The 17,532-nt window shown below is 43.7% G+C and overlaps 1 protein-coding gene across 1 annotated transcript; it reads right to left on the bottom strand.

Annotated features, from left to right (window-relative positions):
* Positions 1-5,654: 5,654 nt before the first annotated feature.
* On the bottom strand, positions 5,655-12,618 carry ATP4B (ATPase H+/K+ transporting subunit beta). The gene is made up of 7 exons (XM_069770394.1): positions 12,507-12,618; positions 10,979-11,107; positions 9,599-9,712; positions 8,639-8,838; positions 7,395-7,448; positions 6,732-6,824; positions 5,655-6,558 (listed from the first exon to the last, which is right to left on the bottom strand). The coding sequence occupies exons 1-7, from the start codon at positions 12,616-12,618 to the stop codon at positions 6,397-6,399; spliced, it is 864 nt and encodes a 287-aa protein (XP_069626495.1). The 3' UTR covers positions 5,655-6,396.
* Between the last annotated feature and the right edge of the window lie 4,914 nt (positions 12,619-17,532).

Below are 17,532 nucleotides of genomic sequence, written 5' to 3'. Positions count from 1 at the left end.
AAACCAGCACAGCGAGAGCAGGAACTTTGCATGTCATTATTTTCTAAATTTGGGGGTTAGAGATTTTTCCAACGTTTTTCTTGGTCTCTGATTCCTTACTGAGCTTCCATGGATTCTGATGGGTTACCAAGTTGCTCAGGGGGCTGAAGCAGTTGCTGTATGAGGAGAGGCTGAGGGAGAGTGGCTTGTTCAGCCTGAAGAAGAGGTGGCCTCAAGAGACCTAATGGCAACCTTCCAGTACTGCAAGAAGGTTGTTGCAAAGATGGAGTCAGTTCACAGTGGTGCGTGGTGGGAGGATGAGAGACAACACACACAAGCCGAAACAAGAGCGTTTCTGACTGGGTTTAAGGAAGAACTTAGGATGGTCAAGCGGTGGAACAGGTTGCCCAGAGAGGCTGTGCTGACTCCATCCTTAGGGTTTTCAACACGAGACAGGGTAAAAGCCCTGAGCAATGTAGAGTCTGACCTCATGACTGACCATGCTTCGAACAGGGATTGGACTAGAGACAACCTGAGGTGCCTTCCAGCCTGAATTACCATATGGATCCCGTAAGAGAGAGGAAAAGAAAACAAAAAACATGTTAGCAAATACCATATATCAGTATCATGAACAGACCAACAAGTGAGTCATCTGGCTTGCCTGCATACTGAAGACTCAGCAGAAAAAGAATGGAACCTCAGCTCATCTTCAGAAACCATCAAACTTACCAAACTCCTATGATGGAAAAGGTAATTAGATGAGCGGGTAGAAGTGAAGACTGTCTTCCTTTAAGATGGGATTTCTAAGAAGCAGAAATAGAGCTGATGCTGAGAGCAGAATGAAGAAGGGCAACAATGGACATGCACGGGTGATTCCTACTTCCAACATTTGGTTACGCTGGCAATTCTCATCTGGCATGATGATGGTTGTCACCTAGCTCCATCTGCCTGTCACTCGATTGGAGAACTGCTGTTGCCAGAGAGACATTCAAAGTACATCAACACTAACAAGAGAAAATCATGATGATTGATTCACAGCTTTGCTGTGATAAAGGCAGAATTTCCTCATGTGGCAGAGAATAAAGAAGAGAGACGGGTGTTAATCGAAAATCACCCATGTAACATACTTTACAAGTGCTTTTCTTTGTTCTGCTATGACCTCTTTTTTGTTAAATTTTTTGATGTTTTGAACAGGTTGAAATCCAAATTTAGGCTCAAAGATTGGATCTTCTTTTAACATGTTGCTGTGTTTGCATCATGGTACCTCGCTGTAAATAGCACAATGATACCAGCCCAAACCTATCAGTAGGGCTGGTCAGAGCAGAATGGAAAGTTTCTGTGTTGTAGCTTATTCAAAGACAGCAAAGTTGCCCAAAGACTTTGGGCAAGGTTCGTTAAAAATAAAGCAGAACATTAAACACATACTTGACACTTAACTCCCTTAAAACAGGCAATTTGTGGTAGGTAGTGTGGATGTCTACATTTCTGATGCTGATTTTTAATGTACCTTGAAATAGTAAGTTCTTACAGACTAAAATAATGCTAGAGTGCCAGTCTTCAAAGTGATGTGGGGAATTCCTGTCCAAATGTGGTCAAGATGGCCTGATATCAGCCCTGAACCTCGTATTAGAAAAACCATTGAAGGAAACAGCTAAAAGAAAATTAAAAGTCTGGAAGGTTAATTATTAATGACAAAGTACAGAATAGGTCTTCTCAGGTGAATATGGGAGGAGACTGCAACTTTTTAGGTGATTAAGGAAACAATGGATATGTTTCAGCATCTTTAAGCCTTTTCTGTTTCATTGCATTCTGATTTTAAATACCTATTTTGCAGTATCAACAGATTGTATGTTAAAGGGTTATGAACTGTTTACTGCTGAATCAAAAATAGGTTTTGTGGCATTATCACTGACTGAACAGCTGCATCAAGTAAGACTACTTCTGTTTAACTTTTTCTTCAATAACCCAGAAGAAAATTTAAAAAATATCTTTAAGTTATACTGGTTAGAAAAGAAGTAAACAATGAGAAGGACAGACTAATGTGGATTGCTTGGCAAGCAGGGCATGTCCAAAAAACGTTATGGTTAAACTACACATCTTTTGAACAAAGAATTCAAGCTACACTTAAAGGAGGTAAGACTATATGCTGAAAACGTAGGATCCTAAAAATTATCTGTGGTGTTGAGGTGGACCAGAACTGCGTATGTCTCCTACCTGGTGTTTTAAGGAACTAGCTAGTCTGATTTTGGATGTATGGGTAAAGCTAGTAATTGCTTTGGATTGGAAAAGTGACGTTACATCCAAATACGTACAGTGAGACCAATAGTAAGCAGCTGTGTACTTGTTAGCGTCATCATTTTAAAAGGGTACTGGAAAAATTGGGAAAGACTCAGAAAAAAAAGCCCTTCCCTCAGTTACTTGATACCTAAGGTCAAGATCTTTTAGTAAGAGATTTAAGGAACTCTATTTCGGTTTATTTTTTTAAAAAAAAGAGAAGTCACTAGATTTATGTCAGGTCACACAAAAAGATACCATTTTAGCAGGCTCATCAGTATCAGAGAGAAAGGTAACACAAGATTTAAGGACTGGGACTTGAAATCAGAATAATTAAAATTAGTTATCTAGTTGATAAAGATGGTGACAAACCCCTGGAACATATTTTGATTGGAATGATAGAATTCCCACATTGGTAACAGTAGGACTACACATAAATACACACATTAATGATGAAGGGTGTTATCCCAAGTGTCTCTCCAGAATTCAGTTCCTTCTTATCTTAGATCAAGTGAGAGAAATGTGGTGGGATCCTAAAAGGCATTTTCAGCCCAATTTCTGCTCTTAACATAGTGAGAAGTGCCATGCGTCCATTGTTATCACTCTGGTATCAAGAAAAAAGAAATTGAAAGAGATGTGAACAGTCTTTGTCCTCAGAGTTTTTCAAATTAAATTGAGGAAAAGGACACCTGTTCTTTCATGCACATTTTTATTTTATGTTAAACAAGATAATCTTGCTTGAGCTTGAACTTCTGTATCTGAAAGAAGTGAAGCTTGTGAAGGGAGGATATGTGCAAAGCATAGAATATTTTCTGCAAGCATTATCGATGCAGCTGTTACTCTACATCCAATTACTGAAAGTAGCACATGGTTAGACAGCTTTATTTGCTGCAGAATCGATCTCTGCCTGACTTTTATTACAGGTAAGAGATTAAAACCAATTATATGAAATGATGAGAGGAATTCCCAAGTGCAATAGCAATGACATCATGTGAGACCATTAAGCAAAGACTTAATTATTAATATATAGTACTTAGCAATTCTGAAAGGTAGAGGGCAAACATTTTGAACTTGCTGTAGTCTCACAGCCATAGCAGAAAAAATCCTTTAAGCATCAATGAGCTTGTATTCAGTGTTTTTCTGCACTCTGTTAATTTCTCTTCATCATTTTTAGTAATAGGCATGAGGACTTTACACTCCAATTATTGGCTTTACCAGTCATACGAATATTCATAAGAATAGACGGGGGTGTCGAGAGGAAGATACCTCTCAAAGCAACTGCCGTGTTTCTGTTCTCTCTGCGCTGATCTTCAGGAGTCTTATTTAACATCTTTTAGGGCTAAGCCTGGAAACCAAAATTGATTGGATATAAAAAATCGTGGCTCCAATGATACTAGTTTCATGGCATGTTATTATCTTCCCTTTGCCTCTTCTCCCGGCTAACCTCTCCGTTGCACAGCCGATGGGAAGAAGGGCAGACAGCCTGGCACTGGCGGCCGCCCAGTCGTCTCCTGGTAAGGCCTGCAGCCCCCCCGCTGCCCCGGAGCCAGGGGCTAACTGCCTTTTCTGTCAGATGTCCGAGCTGATCAACGTCTCACGAAATTCAGGAGTTCGTTTTTACTTGTATTGCGTTCTTAAATAGGCTGCTTCAGTTTCCTAACCAAAGACCCGTGTAGCCTGACAGTTTTTTTTCCCATTTGTATTGTATGGTCTAATCAAATATCTCTAATGTTGCAACTGAATTTATATATATCTATGTATAGGTACACATCTATATATATCTATATATGTATACATGTTCTTTTGTGTGTGTGTGTATCTCTGCCTCTCAAGGAATTGGAGACTTGCAATGGGAGTGCTTAGAAGACTGATACATGAGGCCAGTTTTAAACTCGAAAACACCACCACTGAATTCATTCCTTAACAACACACTTTGTGCTAATGGTTAGTCTTTGCCTGTTATTAATCATTATTGCTATGTATATAAGACTGTTAGTCTGTAACACTTGCCTGCTAAATTCACTGTGACTATGCAGTAGCCTGGAGCTGCTGCTGTACAGCTGGCACTGATGACCCAGGTCCTCATTAGTGTCCAGGGTGAACGTGATCAGGCTGGAGAGCTCTTCCACCAGAGGAAGCGTCTGTCTCCCTTTCCCCCATCATTTTTGTTGTTTTATGCTTCTTGATCCCCCTCCCCTGGCCTAAAGTGGCATTCAGCTGCTCCTCAACTTGGTTTTGTGTTTGCCAGTCATGCCTCTTGTGCTTTGGGCAGGATGCCCTGCCTGTTTTCCTTCCCCCGTGCTTATTTTGGTCTTTATCTTGTAACTTCTGTCTCCAGAGCGCAGCTGTGCAAGCCTGTCTTTGCTGCTTTGATGGTTACGTTGCTCACTGCATGAAATGCTTGTACGTAGTGTTGGGCTGTGCTGTCGCAGTATTACAGAATACTTGCGTGCTGGTCGTTGTGCTGTTTAAGTGTCCTTATGTTTGGGTTCCAGGCAAGCTAATATTAACTATACCCAGATTAATACACTTAGAGCTTTCACAGAGCTTTTCTACTTTGGCTACACTAGCCACAGACCTTGCTCTGTATTACTATTATTTGTAACTCCAGCAAAGAAAGAGAACAATTTCAGATGGCTAAAAAGTTCAAGAGAAATCTAAATTCAGCGTGACAATCTTTGTACGTAAAGAACCAGATCTGGTGGACCTGCGTGCCCTTTTTTTGACCTCAGAACGCATCGCCCTTCGGTCAACACGGGGACACTATAGTCTTTCCTTGCAATGTATTTATCCCACCAAAAGTCTTGTTGTAAAGTCGGTCTAGGCTGTCACTCTGAAGCTGTGGCTGTGCAGATGCCCAGTCTGCGGGAAGTTTGAAGTCCCACTGTAAAAATTGAAACGTGAAAGGCCGGGAGAAAAAATATATTCTATGAGGATGCATTTTCTTACTATATCTGAAATGCAGAATGCCCAGTTTTTCTAAGAAAGGCTCAAATACCATTTGTGATTTTGAAGGGGAAATACTCCCCTCCAACTGGATTCTTTCTGCAGGCAGGCTGTCTGAATGTCACTGTCGTAAAGGAGATTGACCTGTCACATCTTCCCGCTTCCTAAAATGTGCAGGTAGTGAAGGTGTAAAATGATTTCTTCTCTGGAATATCTTTTTTTTTTCTGTGCAATGTTTATTCTCTGGCTGAAGCAGCTTGGACTTCATCTAACATAAACATACTACACAGACAGAGCAATCTTGGTCTTTGTATCCTATTTGGTAGAGTTGGACTTCTCAAATTCTAGACTCACTTAAAGATTCAGTGTTACTTCAGCATCTTCCAGATTATTCCAAGTAACTCAAAACTCATCACTGCAGTACAGGGCTATTCTACTGGGAAAAAAACCCAAATAAATGACAATGTCTAATAGTTAAAGGAACACAGTTCTCCTGGATGTAAGTGGATGTTACAGTCTTACTGGTCATTTTTATTAAGTTATATACATACAGAAGTTGCAAGTGGTACAATAAAATCTGTAAGCTAAGGGACAGACTTCAAGTTCACTTCTTTTGCAGTCATTGATTTGTCAACTAAAAAAATCTGACTTGGCTGACCAGTACAAAAAACCAGTGCATTGGGGTACAGATAATTTTAGTACACTTTTAAAATTTATACATCCTGTACGAGAGAGATTGAGAATTATATTACTTGCTAGTATGTCAAAGTATGGATTTCTTTTTCTAGCTATCTAATTATTTCTCAGTATCCAAGATTTAGTATCGTACATCAATTATTATGGTTTGAAGAGTGACAGAAAATGTTGTTTTGATCCTATACTTATTTTCTTTGGAGGCACAGCTGCTCAGTTTAGAGGAAACGTGTTTTGTACAAATACTTGCATGAAGGCAGCAGCCTACCATAGCCATGGAATATTAAGCTATGTACATCGAGATGATCCTCCTCTCCTTCACGCGCTGAGAGTGGCACCTTGATTTTTAACTATATGGGTCATCTTTCAGTAGAAAATGTCTCTTTGCACTGTAATTTGCCTAAATTTATATGGAAATCATAGTGAGAAAATAAATACGGAGGAACGTGAGAATAGGTAGGTTTGCTCTTCGCACGTGTTTTTCAGAAGTGTCTCTGTTGCTGCTCAGTCTTCTATTTTCAATTTAAATTCCACTTTTCCTTCATATGGATCATGAACATTATCAAAGGTAATTCCAGCTCCGATGATTTTGCACACTATTTTAACTTCGACATTCCTTGTAATGTTGAGAAATTTCACAGCTACCAAAGGATTGCTGTAGCTGGGCTAGGAGGTGGAAAAAAAACCCAACAAACTTTAATTTTACACTACCCATTTAAAAATGAAGTCTTAAAATTAGCCTTCTCCCCCGTTCTCGTAAGATTGCAGAGTTGATCCATACGTTTCATCTTACGCAAAGATAAAGAAGAAAAGTGGTACTGAAATACACGAGCACCCACCTGTGCCTTTGTCCCGTAGTAGGGGAAGTAGTGCAGGTTGAAGGTCCCATTCACGGGGTAGTAGTCCACCTCCAGCGGGCGAGACTCGTCACCCTGTTCGTAAAGCAAGAGAGAAGCTTCGTTGCCCTGGGCAATCAGAAGCCAGCCCTGGGCAAGCGTTTTACTGCTGCTGACAGCTGCATGGTGTCTGTTAAAACTCGAGTTCAGCAGTCTGTTTAGCGCCGGTCTTATTTTTATTTTTGAAATAAAAGTGGAAATCTCCCGCTGTTGCTATTGCCAAAAAAAAAAAAGAGGCAAGTGTTCTTTCAGAGCAGTTGTGAATTGAGTGTATGGGGACCTGCTGCAATGTGCAGAGAGCCTGCAGGAGCTGCTCTGGTGTGCGAACTTCACTACTGGGAGCTGAAAGCAAACGGCAAATGCTCTTCTCTGTGGCACAGAAAAACAATTTTTCACGTGATTTAAAACGAACGTCTTTTTTTGTTGTTCTTAGGATGTCTGCTGGTGCAAGAAATTGCACAGAACTGAGAATATTCCCAGTATTTGGCCAGAGTGAGCTGATTTCCAGAGCTGCAGAGTGATCTTTCTGGTCGCAACTGCGCTTCACTTGCTATCAGAGCTGCAGCGCCTGAAATTTTGGAGACTCGGACCTCAAACACTTACCACGTATGTGCAGTCCACCCTTGGTGCAGTGCCGTTGCCAGGGAGAAACTTGATAATCTGAAATAGAAAACACACGTTTGGTCATTTTGGAGATTGTTTTGAGTTAAAAATGAGCAAACGATTGAGCTTCCGAGGACGCTTAACATGTTTCTGCGTAAGGCGCTGTCAAACAGAACATCTCGTCTTATGTACCCGGGTGAAAAATGATGCCGTGGCTGGATTTTTGGGAAGCGGAGGAGCACTGCAGGTGGGTGCGAGCCTGGCCGGGTGCGCTCCCCAGCAATTCCAGCTCATTTTACCCACACGTACCACTTGCTCTTTCTGATGCCCAGGCAGCCAGGGGTCTCTTAGAACAGCTAATTGCGTGACAATAAAGGAAGAGCTGAATCTCTGTGCTTTTCCTCTTGTGCCTTGTTAGAAAACCTTGGCTTTGGCAGAAACCCTCGGGCCTGTCTGATCCTACAAAAAGAGCAGGGTCGCATCCTGTAGCTCCTCTCGCAGTTGGATCTCAGACAGATTCTTGAAAATGTCTAGGGTGGAAGCCAAACCAAAAATCAAGTGGTTTTGTCTGTCGGGAACTGGAGGAGAATCTGAGCTCTTCACTTTCTACCAAAATTGAACTAGAAGGCTCAGAATTTTACCTGAAAACAAAAATAAAATGCTTGCGCCTTTGCCTATGTCCTGAAAAAATTAAAGGAAGCATAGCAGGTTCCCTTTTTCCTTTCCAGAAAACACATGTTGGTGGTTTGCACTGAAAAAAAAAAATAAAAATCCTGCAGGTTTGAATTTTGGTTTTATAGATTCTACTAAAGATTTTCTTTGCAACCTGGAGAAATAAGGCGTGCGAGTATCGCCTCTCTGAAATCACTTCAGTTACTGTCACATCTTAACGCCCCAGCTGAAGGCACGGGATCGCGGTGTTGCAGAACGAAACTGGTTTACGTACTGGTGTACGCCGGACGAGCGTGCTATGGGGATGCTGCCAAAACTAAACGAAAGGCAAAGCTCTAGAGAGGGAGTTCAGAGATCGCTTTGCTTTCCTGGGGGTTGTGAGACCAAGTCTCACAATTTCTCCGGTAACTCCGGAGGTCTCTTGGGAAAAGCACGTGGATTTGTCTTCCCAGTACAGACCAGAGATCGGAGCCCGTGCCAGCAGATGATACGGCAGCTCCCCAGCGGGGACTGGAGCTATCGGGGGGTTTTCTCGGTGAATTCTTTCCTGCTCAGCACGTTGAGCTTGTACTTACCCTGTTCATTTTTATAATAAAACAGGGGGTTCCTTCTGGAAATCCAAAAGTTGGATCTGTGATGCCGGAGCAGTTTTGAAGCATATCTGAGGTAAATTTGCAGGAGAGTTTTGTTTTATTCGGGCCGTCAAAGGTGTCCTGGATGAAGTATGTGTCACTGGTGCAGTTGATGTTGAGATGCTGAGCAGCTGGTGTATACGCTAGGCATGTGAAGGAAGAAAGAAAAATTCCCCTCTGAAGTTTTTCATATGTAAGTTATGCATCCCGGTATCAGGCTGGTTATATCACGGGAGACTACTTCAAGAGGAGTTGGGATTAGGTGGCATGAGGAAAGTTTAAATTGTTTGGGGTTTTTTTTAGAATACCCAGGTAAAGCAAAAAAAAAAGATCAAATTAAGTTAAGACTGGCAGTTTGTGTTGATAGCTCCATATAAATTCATTTTCAAATATAATTTTTCTCAATATGTGTATGAGAAACACAGAAATAGGATATTAAGGCCCAAAAAGAATATAAACGTGTTAAGAGATGAACAGGCAAATGGAGCACCTAACCTGCTTTGACTGTGCTCTCTGATGACACCGTGCAACAGCTTCACAAGACTCACTACGGCACTTCGGTATTTGTACTCACGGACGGTATTAGATTATTTTAGGTGAGACTAGTTTTGAAGACCTTTTTTTCTTCCCTCTTCCTTCAAACTGTTGGCCTATTTTATTAAGGATTAAACAAAGCAAAGGCTCTGAAGCAGGGCTCTGCTTTTAATAGACATGTTTACATATGTTTGATTTATAGATTCGTGAGGTGATTTGCTCATCCCTTCCAGAAGATGCACTTTCCACTCAAAATCTGTGATTTCAGAAGGACAAATAGAAAATGGGAACACTGACTTAAGGTCCTCAGGCCTGACTTGGGAGATGTGACAGCACATTTCAGTATTACGCAGGAAACTTCATTTTTACCTGTCAGAAATGTCTGGAGAGTTGTCACTAAACCTTCCCAGGTTTTGTTGTCGGATACGTTGTAGTAGATTTGTAGTCCTCTGTCCCCATAAACGTCGGGTCGTAACGTTACACCTTTGTGGGGGGAGAAAAGGGAAGGCAAAGCAGAGGAGAGGTGCCAGGCACAGATTTATTTAAATTGACAGTAGCAATTACGCTGCATCAAGACTCGTTATTTTAAGCGTGGGAGATCCCCAGGCTTTGCTGGGGAGGATTTAAGCACGTACGGAAACCATTTCAGCTGTGAGTTGTTCCACCAAAACCCTGAAGCCTCTGCTGCTGCTAAATTCTTTTCTTTTCATGTATATCCATGCTGTTATCAGAACCGCTTGCAAAATCATTCCAGCAGTTGCCCTGGATTTCCCCAGGACTTGTTAACAATAACAGTTATAATAGTCACGTCAGGTTAAAGAAACCCATCATACTGCAGCGTGAGAAACAGCTTTTGAAAAAGCCACACTTAATATTTTACAGGAATTGTTTTGCGAGCAAACACCAAACTTACTGAACATTGGGAGAGGAAACTTCAAAATACGTCATCAGCAGACAGAATAATTTTTAGGGCTACAGCTTTGAAAAAAGTCATTTTTTCCCTCCCGTTGTAAAAACAAGCCGTTGGCGGGGTGAAGTTTTAGCAGTGTGCGCCGACGATCTCTCGCTGATGATCTCCCCGGTCTCACTTCATGTCCCAAAAATCTTCATTCCTAATCCTGTCTGTCTTTGTCTTATTTTTACCTGCTTGGCCACTGGCACAGCACATCCCAGCAGGGATTCCTGCTCCCCCAGGGACTTTCCATGCCACCGGCAAGTGTGGAAATACCCACCGCAGGCTGCTCGCCCCAGCACCCCTCCGTCTTGCCAGGCACCCCAAAACCCTCTGGGTTTTTTGGGGGGCTGGAGCAGAAACCAGGGTTTTCCCAGGGGCTGAGCCCTGCCTGTGGGGAGAGGAGGTGCCCCACAGCCTGGGTCTGAGACTGGTCATCTCAATAGCGTGATGAAATAAATGAATTTATATTCATCTATATTATATTTATTACTGTTTTATATTTACTATTATATTTGTTTTGTTATGTTATATATGTTCATGAATATATTCATATATATTTTAAATATATAAATATATATAAATGAATAAATAAATGCGCAATTTTTTTTTTTTTTAAGTCTAAAAGTGCTTTCAGGCAGAGATTAAACTGCAGGGATTGTTTGGGCAGAATCCCCCTGATTTATTCCACATTTGTCTCTCCTCGCACCCAGGCTCTACTGATGCCTCCCGGCCCCACGCAGCCTGGGGGGGTTTAATTCCCCCCAGGGCAGCAGCAGGCAGGACCGTGGCTGTACCTGGGGATTTCAGCTGGTCCTGGTAATCTGGCTCGTATGGATTCACCGTCCTCATTAAAGAATAGATGGAGAGCGCGAACAGCCCCGACATCACCACGTAGAAAGCCAGGTAGTACAGGCTGATCCACACTGTGGGGGAAAAAAAAAAAATGAGGGCAAAATCTCATTTTTTGAGCAAGACGGTGCAGTGATCCCTCCGTGGCCAGGACCGTCCTGGCAGCCGTGGCCGTCTCCTTTCCACCCTTGGTCCCAGGGAGGTTTTCCCTGCAAAGGGACAGGTGGTTGGGATCTTTTTCTCTACACTCAGAAGAATATTCTCTGAGAAAAATTTGGCTGTACATTTGTTCAGTTTTACAAGGATTTTCGAAGTAGTTGGTGCTTAGCTCAGATTATTTAAAGCTTAAAAGATTGTGTGGCCTCTTGAAGTAACTTCATGTATCGAGACCATTTATCTACTTACTATGCGTGGACTGAGCGACACAGCCGAGGTATCTCCTCAACAAAACCAAGTTGCTCCTGGTGTTTTTTGGATGGCAGATGTCAGTATTTCAGGCATGTTGAATCTAGACCTCACTGCCTTTTACAGCTGAACTCACCTTCAGCGAAATGTGTCATCTTGCTATTTTATTCAGGTGTGAGATGCAGAATAGTGCTGGGTTTCTGTCTGTGTGGGCATAATGTGTCTTAGATGTGGCTGGTGCCCTCCAAGCAGCCAGTGGTTATTTTGGGGGGGCTGTCAGAAACCGCTCCCTGTAATCCCGGGCGCCTCGTAGCACCTTCTTCTCTCCAAACTGAAAGAGCTCACATTTTGGTTTCATTTTCTGTAAAATTCTGGTTTTAAGACGAGTGGCCAATAAGCTACACTCGTGGGCTTCACAGTAGACAAAAATCACATGGAAGCTTGCGGCTACGGTCTGTGGGAAGAGCAGGGACCCTCCTCGCCACAGTCAGGGCTGCCCTTCCCCGAATTTAAATCAGAAAACACATCATCCTTGTAGACAGAGGTTTGGCTACGGGCAGGGAGACGCAGCTGAAATATGCAGTAGCACGCGGTGATAAGAGAGAAGATCTACTGAGCAGACAATAATTTAGAAAGGAATTTCGGAAAAGCAAAACGTGTTTCCAGAGAATTGGACAAAACCCACCAATTGAGCAAAATTCTCCATACGCCAGAACCCTCTTTAGTCATCAGCGTCAGAACCGCACTGTAACATCACCCTTAGCTATTAATAAGTTACCTGTTAATGTGTGAAGTTTTGTCCTTTTGAAGTATTTGCTCCAAAACCAGTTTAAAGTCTTCTTACATTTGCAGGAACTACTTGGATCAATGTTTTGATCTAATTGATTCGACTTATAGGGCCACCCTAGAAGTGGCTCAGAAGCAAATATGAGAACTGGTGGCTTCAACAATTACAACACATCTGCCACCATATTATGTCGCATTCATTAGGACGACGACACCCCCCCCCCCCCCAAGGTTTTTAAGCATACCAGAAGGAAAAGAAGACCCTTGCATGTGAAAACCTACCCCAGTTAATTAAGGTCCTTCCCATGAAGAGCTTTGTCTCTGGATTCCAGACAAAACGACGGAAATTTTCCATCCGTTCGCTGCAGGTCTTTTTTTCGTTTAAAGTTGCCATTTTCTCACAAAATTTCCCTAAAACACGTCCTCCTCAGAAACTAAGAAATTCAACCGGTGCCCAAACAGTCGCCCAAGAAAAACACTTTGGTTTTTATACCTTCTTCTCGGCTGAAGGTCACTGAGATTACTTCCTATACCAATGAAAGCCCCTGCTCACCATTATCAACCAGCAGCAGATACCGTTCTTTATAAAGGGTGTCGATAATGCTGGGGTTGAGGCTGGCAAGGAAAAGTTCGCTCCTATCAAATGCCCTTCTCCTTTCTCTTGATGCCTTAGCAGATCGGCAGAGTTACGCATTTTGCCGAGTGCCCGTAGGGCTTGCGATAGACTCAGTCCGATAGCTGTTATCAGAGCAGATAAAGCGAAGGAGAACTTGTTTCTCTCTGGGTTTGTGGGTTTTTCCCAATTAACCTGCAAACAGTGGCTTTAACTCTCCCACTACGACCTGTAGCTATCTGTTGGGATATAGGGGATGGCAGCGGGAGTGAGGGGGGGGGACGTTTGCCTTGTTGCGCAGCTGGGGAAATCAGGTTCGACGTTTTTCTGTTTTGTGCAGGAAATGTTTTTAGGTGATCTCTGACGACGCTAACTCAGCTTCAGAGTACGTACAATAAAAAGTTCTGCCGTACAGATATATGCCGAGGCAGAGAACATATAGGCGTCAGTTAATTACCGACGGCTCCGGCGTGTTGAGAAGCAGGTCCCCAACCCTGCGCTCGCTCTGCGTGCGGAGGAGCTGGACCGAAAATCCTCCCCAGCAGCTCCCTGCGGATGGAAAAGCAAAAGGCGTTTGGCAAACAGCAGAGCCGATGAGTTCTCTAAACTGCCCCGCTGCAACGGGAGCTTGGGTTTTTTAGAAAGCCCTTCCAGGCTCGCTGGTGCCCTTGTCGAAGTTGTTCGCTAATGCTCTTACTCTTTTATTGAACCCCGGTAATGTCAAACCCCCAAATTGCCCCATGAATTCAGCAGGGCCAGGGGTTCATCCCTTTTAACTGGGTATATTGGTGTGCCCTGCCTTTCTGTCGCTTCACGGGACGCGTGGTGGGGGCAAATCTGTAAAATGGGCGCATATGTAAGGTTAGCCAAGAGACTTTGGATTATTTGGACATTGAGAGCTGTAACCCAGCCTGTCAGCTGGAGTAATATGGCAGGGTTATTCTGTCAGCTAAATGATGCTGAGTTTCTGAACACAGAGGGAGATTTCTTGTGCTTTTCTGCTTCAGTTCAGACAGTGTGATAGTTGAGCATAGTAGCCACCAATTTGGGGTGATTTAACGTGTTTTCAGATGATGAAATAAGAGTCAGGCCAAGTAAAAGAAAAATAAGATTTACAGACATTTAACCAATCTGTATGCCCTGTAGAAAGGAGAGGAGGGTGAACAAAAAGGTACTTTCAGTCATTACACCATGAGCTGACAGATATTCAGGACAAATGTCTTTTCTTTTTTTTTTTTAAGTTAAAATAAGACAAAGGGATTGGGCAGTGGCCTGAAAACGATGAAAACGAGACAGGTGCCCAGAGGTGAAAAGGCTTGTGGAGGTTCCCACGTAGCAGTTTCAGAAATGAGAGCAGAGGCGTGAAGGGGTTGGGGGGAAAAGCAGGGAGGGATGTCGCAGGTCTTCAACGGGATTTGACTTTTTCTGTGCTGAGATGAGGAGTGAGAGGCTTTCTGAAGAAAAAGCACTTTCTGCACTGCTGGCAGAAAGGGGATAATTTAACAGTACATGGACTTCAGTAGGCAACTAAATCTAACCAACAAATTAATCAGTAATAATGAAATTAAATCCCAAATCATGTTCAAAAGCAAAATGTTGTTACTTCTGTTTTCACACGGTGAAGATGGTGTGGAAATCGAGATGGTGCAACTGTCTGTACAGGAGATGAAGCGGAGCCTCCCGAAACTCATCAGTTTGTACCCTAAGGAAACTGAGGCCAAGGATTTCACGTGCTCTCCTCTCTTATGTTATACCCTGTCTGTTCCCGTCTATCGCGAACCTAAAAGTCTGCTGAGTTCAGCACCGCTCGCCCAGGCACGGCCGTGCAGGGGAGGGGAACACGGTAAAGCGAGGAGGAGGAGGGTGAGGAAGGACGGGGCAGCTCAGCGGGACCCTGCAGGCGATGGGAGACGATTGCTGTCGGCTGCTTCCATCCCAGCGGGGTCAAAGAAATCTGTCAGGATCCGTGTTTTACAGAACAGGCGGGAAAATGATGGGAGAAGGGAAGGAAAGCTGGATTTCAAATGGAGGAGAGGAGGCTGGCTGCTTTTAATGGTGCCTGTAACCCGTACCTAATCTGCTAACCTAGATTCACCAGTGCCAGCTATATTAGGCAAGAGTAAGGAAGCTAAATGATTTGGGTGGATGATTTAAATTATTTTTCCTTATTTCTAAACTGGGGTTAGCAAAGTTCAGTGAAAATTGAAAATGCAAATGTGCCAAGTTAAGAGCAGTATCTACAATAGAAGGTAAGAATAAAGCAGAACAATATTACAGCTGAAAATCTGTTCTGACTAGAAGCTCCAAAAGTACAAACTGGATAAATGCATTAACCACATTAATATAGAAGCGTAAACAGAATTAGTATAATTTTATTAGATCCTTATCATATAATAAACTATGTACATAATTTCAACTGATGCACAAATTAAATACATAAATATGTTAAAACCAATAAATTACAAAAATGCATTTACATAAAAAACAGAAGTAAGTAAAACAAAGTCATATAACAGTGGGTGGTTATATTAAGATGGTTTCTCTCTTAGATTTCTCCTCCAGTACTGGAAATTGTTAATGAAAATGTCAGGTATTTCTCAGCAAAAATGAAAGATGTCATTATTTGGAGAGAGAGTGATACATCAGTAGATGTGAGCTGAGAAACCTGCATTTTACTGAAGAAATCACCAAGAGTTTTGAGCCAGCACCAAACTTAAAAGACAAGATTTGCTTGTGGCGGTGGTGTCGTCTGTGCTGCCGGCCAACTGCTTGGTGCTTACGAACAGGCGTTTCCTATTTAATGCTAGATGGATACCTGCTGAGACAGTTTTTGTTAAAAACTGCATTTCACTTGCATGGTTTCTAAATATAATTAAAGAAATGGGATTGATTAGAAAATAAGTAACTACTCATGAAGTATGCAACTCCTCTTTGAAGCTATTTGCAAGCACATGAAAGTCAAGAATTTGGGATTTAGCAGGATGCGAACCAGAAGAGGACTCCTCACACTGAAAACCTGTAGTCGTGGTGTTATATGGCAACACTTTGCATTTCTACATTTGTCACTTCCAGGTCTGTGGCTGGAATTCGTAAAAGCAAGGGTACGCTGCAACGCTCGTTACCGACCAGCGGACGACTCTTCGTGGTCCCACTGGAGGGTCGCTGGTCTAAGCACCCTCTTGCTGGATCATCAGGATTCGACCAGCGCCCGCTTTCCTCATCCCACCGCGCAGGGCTGCCCGTCCGCATCCAGCCCCGCTCCCTTTGCTGTGCCAACCCCTCGGCTGGGAGTTTTTTGTCGCGTTTAAGGTACCCAGGGCTGCTGGAAGGGGGACCGATGTTTGCTTTCCTCGGCTGGTATTTAATGCCCGCACCGCTGACCTTGGGCTGAAGGGAAGGACGGCCGAGGGGAAGGTCGTGCGGCAGCGTGGGGGTGGAACAAGGCTGGAGGTGAGACCGTGGTCCGGCTTCTCCTCCCGGGGTGGGCAGCCATGCCAGTGCCAATTTTTGGGGGGTCCCAGGGCACGCTCACCCGCTCAGCCCAGGCACGGTGGCGGGCAGAGCTAGGCAGGCTCCATCGCGTTTTCCTTCTCTTGCTGATCTAGGCACCAGCAAGGCAAAGCCTGGGCTCGGGGAAGCACAAACTGTCCAAAAAATAATGGAGAACGTGTTTGGGAGAGCCGCACCCCTGTGGTCGGAGGTAACTGGATTTGTACGTACAGAGAGGGAGGTGAAGCCCCTTCCTCTCCCATTGGTTTGCACAATTAGCAAGCTTGAGTAATAAGCTTGAAGGCCTTTTCTGGAGCGCTACGCCTTAAAGGTTAGATCCAGCCTGAGGAATTATCCCTTGGAGACGTTGTCCTGAGTGGAACTGGATGCTAAGCCTGGGTTACACGCCATGCCTGCTTGAGCTGCTTTAGGTTTGCCTGGCACCGAACGGGAACCCGGTGTCAATGTTAATAAAACATTAACTTCATTCGCCCATGATAACGGCCCCGATTCCTCCCTCCCGTGGAGGCTGCGCAGAAGGTGGTGGTGGAAATACCAGGAGGGACATGTTACTGCCTGCTGCCTTGCCGGAGCATCGCCAGCGCCGTGCCGGGGGACCAGCCGGCAGGTTTTGGGCAGCTCCGCGGTGCTGCCTCTCCAAACACCATGATTTCAGCTTGGGTCCCCAAAAGAGGTGTGCGCCACGTGCCACCTTGTTGCCTCCCACGGACCGCACCGGCCAGGGGGAAAAGCCACCCTGGCGTAGCGGGATTTGGAGAGAGGGTCCCATGCGATGGGGTGGTACGTTAGGGCTGGTATTTGAAGTGCATGTCCTGCGGGAGAAATGGGGTTTATGCCTTTTTCTTTGTTCCTTGGTTGTCTTCTGTATTAAAAGGTCAGCAGGTGATCAGACATGCCAGGCTTGGCCTGCCTTTTTCATGGGGACGGTGAAGGAAGTTTTCTGAAAATTTCTGAAATCTGAAATTTAGAATGTAAGAGAAGGCAGCCTCAAGCTGAGGCAAGGGAGATTTAGGTTAGATATTAGGAAAAATTTTTTTACTGAGAGGGTTGTCAAACATTGGAATGGGCTGCCCAGGGAAGTGGTTGAGTCACCATCCCTGGAGATATTCAAAAAGCGAGTGGACAGGGTACTCCATAACATGGTTTAGTGGGCATGGATGATGGTTGGACTCGATGATCTTGAAG

The sequence above is a fragment of the Haliaeetus albicilla genome, chromosome 25, assembly GCF_947461875.1.
Source record: "Haliaeetus albicilla chromosome 25, bHalAlb1.1, whole genome shotgun sequence".
NCBI lineage: Eukaryota > Metazoa > Chordata > Aves > Accipitriformes > Accipitridae > Haliaeetus > Haliaeetus albicilla.
This window is presented reverse-complemented; position numbering and strand designations above follow the sequence as displayed.

What these genes read in the sequence shown, in the direction of transcription:
- ATP4B (XM_069770394.1), bottom strand. Translation starts at nt 12,618, where the DNA reads ATGGCAACTTTAAACGAAAAAAAGACCTGCAGCGAACGGATGGAAAAT. An exon ending in GGACCAGCTGAAATCCCCAG is followed by an intron (nt 9,713 to 10,978) that starts GTACAGCCACGG and finishes CCCCCCACAAAG; the next exon opens with GTGTAACGTTACGACCCGAC. An exon ending in TCTCCAGACATTTCTGACAG is followed by an intron (nt 8,839 to 9,598) that starts GTAAAAATGAAG and finishes TCACATGCCTAG; the next exon opens with CGTATACACCAGCTGCTCAG.